The 14,721-nt window shown below is 43.3% G+C and overlaps 1 protein-coding gene across 2 annotated transcripts in view; it reads right to left on the reverse strand.

Moving 5' to 3' along the window:
- The window catches only part of INPP4B (inositol polyphosphate-4-phosphatase type II B), a 517,613-nt gene that overhangs the window by 31,409 nt on the left and 471,483 nt on the right, over positions 1-14,721 (reverse strand). For both annotated transcript variants that reach the window (XM_028521081.2, XM_028521080.1), the window contains 2 exons: positions 14,006-14,118; positions 10,504-10,658 (listed from right to left, as the gene is read on the reverse strand). In XM_028521081.2, coding sequence (XP_028376882.1) covers positions 10,504-10,658; positions 14,006-14,118 — 268 coding nt within the window. The remainder of the gene's footprint in view (positions 1-10,503; positions 10,659-14,005; positions 14,119-14,721) is intronic.

Consider the following 14,721-nt stretch of genomic DNA (forward strand, 5'->3'; position numbering starts at 1 on the left):
AGGTATTAGGCCACAAAATGATAATGATGCAAAAGGTTTCTTTTATCTGTAGATAAGAATTTGGCTTCAACAGCTATTTTATTTTATTTTGCAGAGGCATGGCGAGCACATCAGATCTCCGAGCGTTTTTCCCAGGGGAGAAACCGACCTCCGTGGGGACTGCAGACGGCCTCCTGTGGAGCAGCTTCCTCTCTTATCTGCGGGGGGGAAATGTTCCGTCCAGACGACCTGTGCAAGCGGGAGGCTTGCGTCTGTCGTGGGGAGAGAGAGCCCCCACGCCAGGAGGACCTCCCCTTCCACTCGGGTCAAAGGGCCGCGAGAGTGAGTCAGTGATGGGAGTTCACACAGGCTTCACCTCGTCGAAACCCACGTTCATCAGAAAGCTTTGTCTCTCTGACCCTGTACACACACAGGTCCACATTGCATCAAGATTCTCTTGTGTTCTTCTTTTTTACTGATTGTGACAAAACTAGTTAAGTCAAAATCCTGCTTTCATACCTGATCAAACGCCAGGAGGAAATTGGTGTTCAACAACATCATATTGACAAAATGGGCTGACACTATTTGAATGCATAGCGGGTAAGAATATTCAAAAGACACTCACTTTCAAATCAAGTAAGAAAGTTTTAAAAGACATGTCCATAAATTCATTTTCATTAGTACTAACATTTTAGTATCCCAGAATTCTTAAGGCTTTTTAAAAGTATCAAATATTCTTTTTATCCTAGAATCTATTGGAAGAGTGTTACTGTATCCCACTTTTGTTTGGTCAAGAAAGGTGGGCAGAGGTGGCAGGATAGCCAGACACGTGCACCGTGAATCCATATAAAGCAGACCGTGAGGGCACATGGCTTTCCTTCACCTCATCACAAACAGGAATGGAACGCAGTCTCCAGTTTCCGTCCTGGTCTGAAACTATCACCTGGACAATATGAACTTTTAACTTATGAAAGGACTTCAAGGATTGCAATTTGGGGGAGGTTCTAACTGACTATGTGATATTCATCAAATCATACTATTTTCCAAAAGGAGATTCATTCAACCCCCAAATACAGCCCCGTGATGGAGAATTCATTTCTAGTCGTGTGCAGTATCTACTCCTGTGATCTGTTCAGGAACTACACGATTCGTTAACAACTTTAAAGTTACTAAAATGCACACTCAAACTGCATGTATACAGTGAAACCACAGAGGATCAGAGAAAAAACCCAGCGAGTGCTTGCTGGGATTGCGGCTTTCCGAAGGCCGCCAGCCAGGGCCGGTCTCGTCAGCTGCCTCGGCGGCCTTTCGACCTCACGGCCGGGGAATCCTTAATCACACACACACCTTGCACGTATGCAGTGAGGTTTTCGTCTTTGAGGAAAATAACTCTCTGTGGTGACTAGAGGTGGTAGAAGTTTTCAGTAAATGTACCTCTTTCAGGAGCAGCTGCGGTACCGTCAGCTCCATCTTGTAAAGAGAAAAGCATGTCCCCTCCTTTTCGGGCCAGAATGATATCTCTGGGCAGCTCTGATATGCCTTTTGCTCACTTTTGTTCCAGTTTCTCCAAGAGCCAAAAGTATTTATCGCAAAAATCAAATAAAACTATCTGCGTTATGTAAATCCCACCTTTGAATTTATGTCATGAAATTAAATTATGAAACAGAAACGGAGGAAAAGATGGTATCTAGCGTATTTCTATTTTCTAGAACAAAAAAGATCAGTCAAGGTGATTTGCAAACTCTGAAGCATATAAAAATATGCTTTTGTTTTCTCAAATAGTTGAGAAGATGGGTGTCATTGGAAAACACAGAAATTAAGATGTAAGCAACCAGATTTTTTTTTTTTGCATTTTGTGAAAACAGTAAACTGGTGTTACCCAACTTGGTTTGATGAGTGCTGAGAACAAATTTAGGGAGGGTCTTGGGCTTAGGAGAGTAGGAAGCTTCATGTAACTTTATTTTTAGTATTTAAATCCTGCCTTGGTTTAAAAAAGAATTTAAGGCAGTTTAAACGGATATGTAATATTCAGTAAGATATCGAAAAGGAAAAGTGAGTAACAGCAAATGCAAGGGTTATGTTATAAAACAGAACTGGAAATGAGGCTACTGCACTTAAAAACAGAAGCCCATTAGAGAATGCCGTACCCTCGAAGTAGATGGATCGCAGCACTGGCCCTATGCATTTTAATAGTCTCCACAAAAGGGAAAGTGTGTAATGAATGCGCCCACACATACACACAATCATACCCAGCTCCCCTCAACCCTACCCTGACTTATGCACGAATGCACTGGAGTTGTTCTGAGGAATTATATGTCTGAAGTTCTTGCTATAGTAACAAATGCAAACAATCTTCACAAAAAGGGAACTTGACAAGGTAGTGAAAATTGGCCCTGGCTGGTGTGGCTCAGTGGATTGAGTGCCAGCCTGAGAACCAAAAGGTTACAGGTTCAATTCCCGGTCAGGACACATGCCTGGGTTGCAGGCCAGGTCCCCAGTTGGGGGCATGTGAGAGGCAACCAATCGATATCTCTATCACACATTTATTATAAAAATTAAAAAAATAAAAAATAAAATTATCTGACAACATGGATGAACCTTGAACTATGCTAAATGAAAGAAGTCCTTCACAAAAGACCACACAGCACATGATTCTGTTTATACAAAATGCCCAGAACGGGCAGAGGTAAACAGTTGTCTCTGGCAGGGAGAGGGAGGTTGGAGAGACACTGTGAATGGATATGGGATTTCTTTTTGGGTTCTTCTAGAACAGGTTCTAACATTTGATTGTGTTGCTATCAGCACACCTCTGTGAATACACTGAAAACGATTGAATTGTGTACTTTAAAGGGGTGAAGTATATGGTATGGTATGTGTAAGTAACTTAGATCTCAATAAAACTATTAAGATGATGTGCATCATCTTAAAACTATTGATGATGATGTGCATCATCATCATCATCATCATCATCATCTGGAGAGCTCATTAAAGCACTGATCATTGGCCCCACTCCTAAAGTTTCTGATCCAGCAGGTCTGGGGTGAAGCCCGAGAACCTACAATTCTAGAAAGTTCATGGGTGATGATGCTGGTGCTGGCCTGAGGAACACTTTTTGAGAACTAGTGCATAGACAATGCTCAAATGGGCTCTTTCTTTGACTTTCTTAAAACTGTTTGAGGATGTCACTGCAGCACACAGTTTAGGAAGAACAATTCAATGAGAAGCCATTGTGACAAAGAAGGAAGCAGCAATGATTGCAGTAATGACAGTCGCCACTGCAGTGACATCAACAGCAGCCACGCGGCATTTCCTATTTACTGACCCTGGTGATGTAACAGGTCAAGGGCTTCCATGAGTGTTATTTCGTTTAATCCTCACGACCACAGCTCTGTGAGGTAAGGCAGTGATGCTGGTAAAATGACCACTTCACCCTTCCATATCCTGTTACCAACTTCCTTCCATACACAGTGTCACTTTGCAGACAAAGAACATAAGGGATCTTGGAATTTCATTCCCACTACTCAGAAGTGGAGAGTCAAGGTGGTCCTGACCACCTCCAACGTCCTTGCTCCTAACCCTCGCTCTGTACTCACTCAGCCTGCTCTCCACTGAGCTGGCTTACCTGTTAGATTTTAGAGGATTCAAAGCAGTGATTCCCCCGCCCCCAAACAGTGCTGTGATACTTGACAAAGGATTCGTTGCTAGTAATAAGCTACTACTTTTGCAAACAACATGCTTTAGAAATGAAACTCTTGATCCCTGTAATGATGTCATTCACGTGCACATGAATTCTGACTGGCTCAATGAATGGAAGGAAACAGGGTGTAATTGTGCATAATACATTTTTTTCCATAGGACTTGAGACCGTTATCCTTCCGGCATAAATGTATTATGCCGGACATTTGAACTTTTCTGTCATCTGTGATCTTCCAACTGGCAGAAAAGTTTGCAACATTTTAGCTGCTTTTCTACAAAAGCTATGACCTCCCAGGCCACGTTTCATTAAAGGATATTCTGTGGAGACTGGCGTGATGCAATTACAATTCAGTTTAGGAGGGTTGAGACCCTTCTATGACTGTGTTTATCAGAGGATAGAAGCACCCTTATGAAGGCAGACAGCACACTAACTCCGCATTGCATAGTGTTGGATTCATTTTCATGTGTGTCGAGACAAACACACCAGGCACCTCGAGTGCATGAGTCCTTGGTGCCTAACAAATAACGAACGGTTCACGTGTCACGTGGAAAACTCATTAGGTGGTTAAACGAATGGCTGAGATCTGGGAAGCATCCTTATACGGGGACTGGATGCCCAACCCAACTTGTAAACTTTTAAAGTAAGTGAGACTTGAGGTGGAACCTCGATATTCGTTTCACACGCCCAAGTTAACTCTGAGGTGCTTCTCTCTTTGAACACAGGAGGGCGTTCGGGGGTTCGCTTTGGTTCCTGTGTCTCAGCCTTCCAGGAACATAAGCAAACTTCCTAGGTTTGGGCGTGACCGCTCTGCATAGATGGTTCAAGCCCAGGCCACCTGCACCCCAGGCTTCTCCAGTAAGAACAAGCCCTTTGCAGGACTAGTTCCTGCTGCAACTCATTCCCCGAGTGCAAAGGCATCGGTCATCTCGCTAATGGCCCACAGGTTTTCGTTTATGTCTCAGGGGGAAGTCTCCTTCCTAAAACGGACCCCTGCCCCTCTTTCTGTCATAAAGGCTCGTATCACACCGCCAGCTCCTTGGAAACACCACACATTTCTCCATCCAAACCCAAGAGGCCCATAAGTTCTGTTGCAGCATGCTCCCACTTTAAAAAAACAAATAAACAAACCAAATAAAAGTATTTTTAGAAAACTACCATTCCTGAAACCCTCCTTTCTAGAACTTGACTTAAGCACAATAACCCAGTGCTGTATAAAGGCTAGAATCCTTTCTTAATTTGAAATGACACACAAACTCCCAAAATATAAAACATTCAAAATGGCCAATCAATCTTCAGAAAGGTATTAACAATCACTTATCATTGGGAAAATATAAACTTAACCAAATATCACTTTTTACCCGTTGGATTTGTAAGAACACTTACAGTGCAAATATTGGGGCACGTGGAAAAATAAGAACACAGGTATCTGGCTCATAGGATATAAATTAATATAGCTATTTTGAAGAACAGTCTGGTAGTGTCTAGTGATATTGAAAATATAAATACACTACCAACCATGCCACATGAGGAAACTCCCATACTTGTATTTGTGGGTATATCTCTGAGAATGCCTATTACATTATTGCTTATAATAGTGAGATATGAGAAACAGTGTCAAGTTCCACAGTGGAATAGATACATTGTATTCCATCCATGTAAGGGAATACTGTACAGCTGTTGAGAGGAGAGGGCTAGACTCCGTGTGTGAACATAGATCTCAAGAACATGGTATCAGCTGAACATGCTGTCAAACATGACCCGCACTCTGACGCCATTTAGGGAAACAGAACACTTTAAAAATGTCATGAATTAATAGATATCACTCTTAATCCCACCCATTTAGAAATTCCCAGTCAAGAACTCCCAACTCCGCCTTACTTCTCACTTCGGCCACCCTCAGCTCACACCCCACCTCCTCCAGTGCCACGTTTCCTTTCCTCGTCTGAACCACTCTAATCAATAGTATTTCTTACATGTGCGGCCTTCCCTATTTCAGACTAGCATTGTGGTAGCTAACAGAGGTTCCTCATACAGAATGTTTAAGGTAGTTTTAGTGCATAGCAAGAACTCATTGACCGTTAGCTGTTAGTGTGTTACCAAGTTATTTCTCCTTTTTTTGGCATGGTATTTTGCCTTGGTAAAGACCCAAGAAATGCTTACTTTTGACTACGACTATGACATTGGCATGTTTCTGCGAACGACCTACCTGCCCACGTGGTCTCCTGAGATGGGGTCCCTGGCTCCTCATTTACTCCTGGATACCCTAAGTTGCTGGCGAGGCTTGTGAGCGATCAGGAGTTGGGCCCCCACACATTTCACTACATGAGCGCTGGGACACTGTTATCAGAGGAGCACAGACAACCCCCCGTTCCAGGTCAGCTGCCCCTTGACCCCCAAACCTTCTCTGCCACAATCTTGGGGAGGTACACTAAGCCTTGCAGAAACCAAGTATCAGTCCTGGGACTTTTCTCCTGAGACCTTGAAGACCAGGGAAATCCCTCAATTTCAGGAGTTTCAGGGGAGGAACGTGCAGAGAAACGGGGGTAGGGAAGCACGCTCGGCAGAGACGGAGATGGGGAGGGCGTGCACAGCTAAGATGGTATTTATCAAGCAGAGCTCCCATGATGCCCTGGGCACAGAGACTTTAGACAAGTGGCCCCACTGAACAACACCCACAGGACGGGAAGACCCTGTTATCCCCAGTTGACAGATTAGGAAACTGAGGCCTGGAGATCGAGGAACTTGCTCACAGGTGCACAGATAACAGCGTCAGGGTGTGGACTCTGAACCCCAGGTCCTCCTGAGGCTAAACACCTGTGTTTGTGGCAGAAGTTAAATTGATTTTTTAACTAGCTGCATTTACATTTATATTTGACTTCATTTCATTGAATAAAAAATATATTCCATACACTTACACGTCTAGGCCCTCAGTGAATAATTCCAAGAAGTGAAAGAAGTGACTTACTCAGAATGGTGCGTATAAAGCAGGGAGCTGCTTTGGACGGCGTGCTCAATACGGGGTCTCAGGTTGCAAACACTTAGAAAACAAATGTATACCGAAAAACTTAGGAGGAAGAAATGGACCTCGAAACCACTACTTTTTGGTAATAAAATATAATCACACACGTAAATGTGTGAAGAAGAGTGCCTAAATTAGCACGCGCATTTTGTTCAAGGAAGTGAGAGTCTTTTCAAGGAGGCAGGTTATTTTGATCACGCCAGTAGGATCAGTTCTCTATCGGGGGCTCATCTGTGGGTATCTTAAGAGTTACTGGCTCCAACGTGATTTCTAGAGAAGTGTATTCTTTGCAGTATCTTTTACTGTATAGTCAGCTGAAGTAAAAAACATCCTAAATGGGGTGGTTTTCATGTAGTCATTAGCAACCCCACGATGACAGTGACTCCACTTGGACTTATTACCGTTATTTGTCACAGACAGCAGCTGAAGCGATGCAGCAAACACACCGCAAAGTCTCCAGGGAAGAGATAACAGCACTCGGTGACAATGGGAAAACTGCTCTCGCTTACGCTGTTCTGCACAAACACGTCCCTGCCAAAGAGTCGAGCAATAACTGAAAGCTTCCATTACCTATGCCTGCAATGCTTATTATTCACCTTAATATTTGAAGTAGGGGATAATATAAAAATATAGCAGTTCTTCTCTGTCTAGTGCCATCAAACAAAAGCGAAGAAAAATAAGCCAAAGTAGAAACAAGACTAGGGAGAGAAGGAAGACATTTTTCCATGTCAACACAAATGAACTACATAATTAAAAAGCCATGCCGACAAGGGAATAAGTCACGAGAAATAAATACAACCTTTCCTGTTATCAATTAATGAAAGGTCACTTACTCATAAAGCAGAATGTTTCATACATTATGCTCCCCGACGTAAAAATTTCAGGTGCAGCGGCAGGTGGAGAACGTGACATTCAATGAGATCATAAAACTCCATAAGGATGATGGGCCTTTTAGGGTCTCCCTATGAATTGCATGTTTACCAAAATAGAATGATTGAAACCCTGTATCTTAAGGGTGATAAATAGGTTGTAGGCTGAAACGTGCCTTGATTAATTTTACTGATGACCTATCAGCTCTCTTAATTTTAAGCAGCCACTGGGAGACGACAGATTGAAGAGTAACGTAGCATAAGGAAAATAAAAGTTACAGACAAATAAGTAATGGTGTCACCATGTTACACTGTATAAACACATGATGCCAGACTTCCTGTAAGGGAAATAATAGCGCACTGCCATGTTCATTTCAATGTATCTTTCCGAGGCAATTAAATTTCCCAACACGATGATTTTTTTTGATAAAACATGACGTTCCATAACCCAGTCAAAGTTTGTATTTTAATTCCAACCCTAATGATTTATTAATCAAATGGAAGGGTGAAATCCCTACCAAAAATGCTTCTGGAAGTGCACTAGGATAAGGTGGCATTCAATGGAGATTCCCTAACTGAAAACCAAGTACTGATACTGCATTGTCCCTTTCTTAAAAAAAAAAATCGGCTGGTTATGCAGCCACCATTTTGTAAATTTCTGCTGTCGAAGATCAAGGGAGAATTCGACAATACACATACACATCAAAACTCAAAGACAGAGTCTAAAGACTGGCTTGTAGTCTTACCACAAAGCCATCAAAATCAATTAGTGTGCCTCGTTTCAAAATCAATGCAGTGTGTCTGGTTTCAGGGAGGCAGACCCGAGTCGAGTGGTTTCAACCCTGGCTCCGTTCCAGAAGCCAGTCTGTGGTGGGACTCCTGCCATGGACCCTGACTGCCCCCCACCAGGGTTTCAAATGGGCCACGAGGGCTGAGAATCATTGTTCTGGTCTCACAATACAGGCGACTACTACGAGCTCCTTGCAGAGTCAGCTGTGCTCAGACCCCTTGCTAACTTTCCAATCTGAAGACGGTGTTCTTCCATTTCAGTCAGATTGTAACTAGAGGCTCGTGTTGGGAGTGCGCAGCTGCCAAAGCAAGCTGGAAATGTATTCATAGAATATTGACTGAGATCCCACTGTCACTGGGCATTGTTCCAGGTGCCGGTGTCATTGCAGTGAACGGAGACAAACAGAAATATCTATTCTCGTGCAGCTTATTCTGGTGTGGGGGTTCGTTAATAAGCACAGAGCTAAAGCCTTATTTGTTTCTTTTTACCAACAACGGTTTGCCCATCTATATATAATAATTTGAAACTCTTACAGAGATAAACACAATAAAATGGGAAAATTTAATATAGATAAGGGAACAATAAAAATAGGAAGGCAGTGATACCATAACCCCAGTGAACTTTACAAGAATCCAGACTAAATAGCCTGAAGGGTAGGTAGAATAATTCAAAGGTAAAATAAATTGCAGATGATATTAAATAAAATGTAAAAAAAGACTTCGATACATTCTAACACATCAAAACTAAACACCTTTAAAACAGTGATTCTGATGCGCATTTTAAAGGTACTGGATGGAGGGCCCCCCCAGAGCGTGGAGTGAGAGGCTCTGCAAATCCTCTCCTTCCCTAAAACCATGCACTGGAAAGTGTTGCCGGAAACAACCATTACCGCCACCGTAAACAAATAAGGAACAAGTTCGCCTTCCAGACAGCTTAGGTCGGTTGAATCAGTTCAGGCCTCTGGTCTATGTGGTCTCCAGCCCCTTTGTCCATCCACAGTGACACTTGCACCCTTTCTCTGCACGTTAGAAGACTTCACACTCTGACTCTGAATCCCCCCCACTAGTCCTGATAGGTTTTTGAAAAGAGAGATTACTTCTGAGAGGAGTTTTTTGCACCAACCAGATTGTTTTATATGGCTCAGATGTTCATGTCAGTCCTCTGAGACATCCTCGTACATCTATCAGAAAAGTGCGACAGAACTCCCCTGCACAATGGCGATGGCGAGACACATGCAAGGGGGTGACACAGAGGACCCAGGCCTCTCATCAGTGGGGAAACACACAGGCGCAGAAAGCGGCAGGGTCCCCCTTCCTTGAAAGACCGGAGCCGTTAAAAGGAAAGCGGAAGCCGATGGCGAGGCAGATGAGAAGCAGCCCCCTCCGCAGCAGCACAGGTCGCCCCTCCCTGGGAGCCGGGGGCCCGCCCCACGCGTCCCGGCGTGCGTCTGCGCCAGTCTTTGCGGCAAAGAGGCAATTTTGTTTAACTTTTTAATTAACGTGCGTCCTTGCTGACAGACATTGTGAATGGGGCACTTTTTCCTTCCCATTATGGCTTTGACTTTAGATTTAATTACTGTGGAAATGAACCAAGAAACATGACTTCAGGCGCTGCATTTTAAATGTCAGCAGAGTACCACTTCGAATTCCCTATCACCAGGGCCATCCCATCTTTGTGATGCGTGGTGTGAAAATAATTTTCGGAAGGAGGTTACCCACCTGGACCCCCTGCAACCCATGGGAAGATCACCTGTTAGTTGCAGTTTGGAACTCTGGGAAGTGACTTAGTTTTATTCTGTGCATATTCATAACCACTTAAAGACAAAAGACACTGTGCTCATCTAGTATGATATCTGAAAAGACCAGAGCCTGTTAACTTAGGTCTAAATGAGTTAACAAAACAGAATCTCCATGCATTGCATCAAGATCCAGCCACCTTCTCTTCTATTGCCTACAAGGAGTAGGAGGGATATTTCAAAGTATACTATCTTTCACGACCTGAATGAAAAGCTGTAAGCCATGGAAATGCAGTGAAGCTACTAAGTGGGGAGTCCTCCCGTACAATATGGGTTTGGGAAAGGCACAAACCAAGACAGCAAGCAGAAGTCTCGCGATGACTTTCACAGAGAGGAAGGAGACGAGCGGAATACCTCCTCATGCAGTCCAGGGCCCGAATGAAGAAGTCCTTGTGCAGCTGGTGCTCGTCTCTCAGGATGGAGCACTGCTCCAGCGTCACCGACATCGACGTCCTGTCTTTGGCACTTTTACAACAGGTAAAGCGAATGCCATTGAGTTTGCGACAGATCTGTAACACAGACGTATGCATCGCTGATTGATTGTTCACGTGCCGGTTACTCTTTATAAAGGGTGGGGCTCCTACACTCTTCTTGTCTAAGCACACCCCATGGAGGTTAGCTAGTCCATGATCGTCTGTTGATCCGACGTACCATACTGAATGCAGAAGCTGAAAGTACCTTTCATGCCAAAAGCTGGTGGAATACATTTTCTGTGGCTCTTTGTATGGTGTGAGGTGTGGGACTGCTGAAGCCGTGTGAGGGGGTAAATATTCAGCAGAGGCAGCCATGGTCCCTGGCAGGCAGGGCTCCTGAGCTGCAGGGGATAACCAGAAGGATCGTCACTTAGGAACAACACCTTCGTTGTGAAGGCAAAAACCATCTATGTATCCGGGATTAGACACTTGATTGGAATCCTGAATAATGAATACAACCTTTTCTAGTCTTGGTCTCACGTTATGAAATTTCAAACCTCCATATGGTATCAGCGTGGCAGGTGAGGGAACTACTAACCACTCATCGATACAGCTGCTAGGAATGAGGACTGAAGTCCCCCACCTATGGCCACTGCTAATTGCGCATCTACTGTGCACCAGGCCCCGTGCCAGTAAACTTCATATAGATTTGAAATTTAATTAACTGCACATGAACCCTGGAGGAAGGTATCATTATTCTCCATTACAGGTGGCGACCCTGAGGTTTGGATAGGTCAAGTAACTTGTGTACCACTGGGTAGAGCCAGGAGGCTAATGTGAGTCTACTCAGCTCCAAGAACCAAATCTGTAACTTCCATCCTATTTCATTTTTCTCTGTCATTCTTTCGTTCTGTTACTCTGACATAATCAGGAGAAGGTATAATCGCTTTTCTCATCACCTTATGGTTAACGAGTGAATCATTCCATTCCTTTCTCTTCCCTACCCCATGGTGTACCCTTGATATAAGATACCAATAGTTGACTTTAGCATCAACGATGCTAAGCACCATGCACTTACAATAAATCTAATGTGATATAATATAAGCCTGCTTTGTTATCTGCCACCAAGGAGGCCTGAACAGTTGCCTGCTTGGAGGAGAGGATATAATAATAATGCAGTGCATCAAGGGCTTAAACTGTATTTTAATAGTGATTCTTGTACTTAACTTAGGATTTACCTGCCCTTGTTATACCTTCGGCACATTCTCACTACTTCCAACAGAAGTGACTCAAGGCATGGAAGAGCATGATTTCACCATATGATCTTCTTCCATCTAGAGAACTCTCATCCTTTCCAATAAAACGCATTTTTAAGAATTTAATACAAAATAACAAAGACGGGGCTATAGCCATAGTAATAAAATATAAACCTCCACATCCACGTAGGAGATAGATTTTTAAAAAGAAGGGACATTTAAAACTATGTGGGCACTACTGCATGCAGGGGCGAGCCCACCGAGCAGACGGGCTGGGTGTGGTCTCTGCATTTCTTCCACTTTCCCAGAGTGTGGGAGCTTCGTTTAACACATCTGATCGGCGTTTGGTCTGTAGAGTCTCGTTTTTAGTTTTAAAAATTAGGGTAAAATAAAAATCAAATGGCTTTAGATTTTTCAATTAGCCTGTAAAACTTTATCAAAAGGAGCATTTTCATTAAGAGATTTCAAGAAGAGAGTAAGGAAACAGGCAGAAGTAAAAGCTTTCTGGAGAATGTCAAAGGGAATGTCTGTATTTCATCATTTTAGCAGCACTATCAGGGTCCTTGGTTTACAGGATATTGAAACTGAGCTATCAGCCTACAGATATGCTATTAATAATAAAGTCATGTTCCCACAGAAAGCCAATTTCCCACGCTGGGGTGCTGTGTATACCTCCAGGCAGGTACTCCCATGCAGCAAGGAGTGGTGAGTAAGCCATATTTGGTCGGTATATACATTTAAGAAACATATTTCCGAAACGAATGGAATTATGGGAAAACTTGTTTCTATTTTCAAATGCGAAAGTACATATGCTAAGACAAAATATACAACATGTTTGCATGGGAGCATCCTTCATTTTCCCATGTACACAATAACAATCTGTATGTTATAACATGTATCTGTCCCCACGTTGTCAGAGAGCATTGGTAAAGGATCAAACTTCCTTCGTGCTTTCGTGCTATTAGTGGAATAGCAAAACTAACTTCCGACCTGCCTTCAGGAGTTTTCTGTGAGAATTGCCAACTGTAGTAGTAGTGTGTGAAGCCACAGCAGCCATGATGGGGAAAGAGCTAATGAAAACAACCTTCACGCGACACAGTATGGTGCTGGATGGGACCAGCGTCAATGAGCTGCCGGAATACCACGTTTTGTACCATTACCTTTGATGCTCTTCCCTGGGGCTTCAAGGGGGCATGTAGAGGGAGTAAAGCAGCTTTCCTCTGCCTTGCTCTTGGTAAGTTATTTTATATCTAGACTCACGGCAATTTATCCATTCCTTTCCCACAGAATGGAGGAAATAGTATTGGATTATAGTTGAAGTCCTGGCAGTAGGGGGAAAGGCTGTTTTAGACATGACTTCTCATAGAGAATGAGAAGACTATGCTAGAACATGGGTTAACCTAACTCCAAATTCCGTGAGTAATGCTGAGAAGAAACCACAAATGTGGAATTCATCATTGAGATTTCCAGGCTGTGCCTTTCCTATGACAAGATCCATTCCTGAGGGTCTGAATGTTTAGCAAAATCCACAAGCTCATATGAACTATTTCTGAACGGTTGCCAGAGACAAGCTTACAAAACATGGGCAAGGTTCTTTTGCTCACTCTTGTAGAACTCTGTGGTGGAAAAACAGGACAATCTTTTATCCTGAGGGTGCCATTAAATGAGAAAGAACCATACCATACATAGCTCATTACCCCAAGAGCAACCCATCAGTAATGTATTCTATGCCAATATCTAAATTAACAAACACATTTACAAGCTCATTAATTGAACAATATGTCCAGGAGCCTTACTGAGGCTGTGAGTCAGAGATCTGATCGCCACACTCTGTTAAAATCCTAAGTCTCTAGAGCATGATATGGGCAATTGACATTGAAACATGCAACATCAAGAAAATTAAAGACACTTCCTTTTAACCTCAAAGTGTCAAACACATCCAGGATTTACGAGGAAAGCCAATGAATAGGTTAGGATTCTTTCTCACTGAGTTCATCTTCTCCCAATTTGTTTTCTATTCTATTCATAGCACTACCAATGACACGGAAAATGCTTCATCTCTTGGGTAATAGCAGGTGACACCTGGGGCTTCAGAGTGCGGAGGTTGGTCCCTGCCTCGGAGACACCCAGTAAGGCTCGCTGGTCCCTGTGGAGACAGGGAGTGAGGTCTGTCAGGACAGTGCTCACCGTTGCGGCCAGCCACATGATCTCCACATTCTTCCTTTTTTTGGCTTGGATATTCTGATGGAGGTTTTCTAGTAATCCCTTTAAATCATGCTGTTCTTGAAACTGTGAAATGTCTGAAAAGGAGAAAAAAACAGCATCAGTATTAAGTGCTCATGAAACGTTCCTCACTATATTTGCTAACATTGTTTGGAGCAGACCAGGTGAAGATAATCATACTTATGAATCCTCTAGTTTCATCCTTCACTGAGAAATATAATTTCGTTTCCCCCATTCCCTGTTCTGTGTGATTGTGGTCATATCAACTGGATATATAATACTACGACACTAGCAAGAAAAAGCATTCTTGATGATGATCACTGCTTCAGTCAAAGTGTGGCTTCACTCAAAGATGAGACAGGAGAGAGAACCTTCCATGTTTTACTACTGAATAGCCAGTCTGAATGGAGAGACTGCATGCAGCAAATATAAAAATTCTGCAAAGCACTGCGTTAGGGCAGCCTGATGTCCAAGACACTTAGGTGACTCCTTCACAAGGCTCATCGTCAGAGGCAGAGTCAAATCGAAAACCTGGTCTCCCAACACCAGGAATTTCCTCCAAGTCCTCGCTGGTGTCTTCCCAGTTAGCTGCGGGTCCCAAAGGACAGTTCCGGCATTAACACAATGGACCGGCTGCTTCCGAATTCTGAGACTCCGGAATAAAGCACCACAATTTTCTC

The sequence above is a fragment of the Phyllostomus discolor genome, chromosome 8 (assembly GCF_004126475.2).
Source record: "Phyllostomus discolor isolate MPI-MPIP mPhyDis1 chromosome 8, mPhyDis1.pri.v3, whole genome shotgun sequence".
NCBI lineage: Eukaryota > Metazoa > Chordata > Mammalia > Chiroptera > Phyllostomidae > Phyllostomus > Phyllostomus discolor.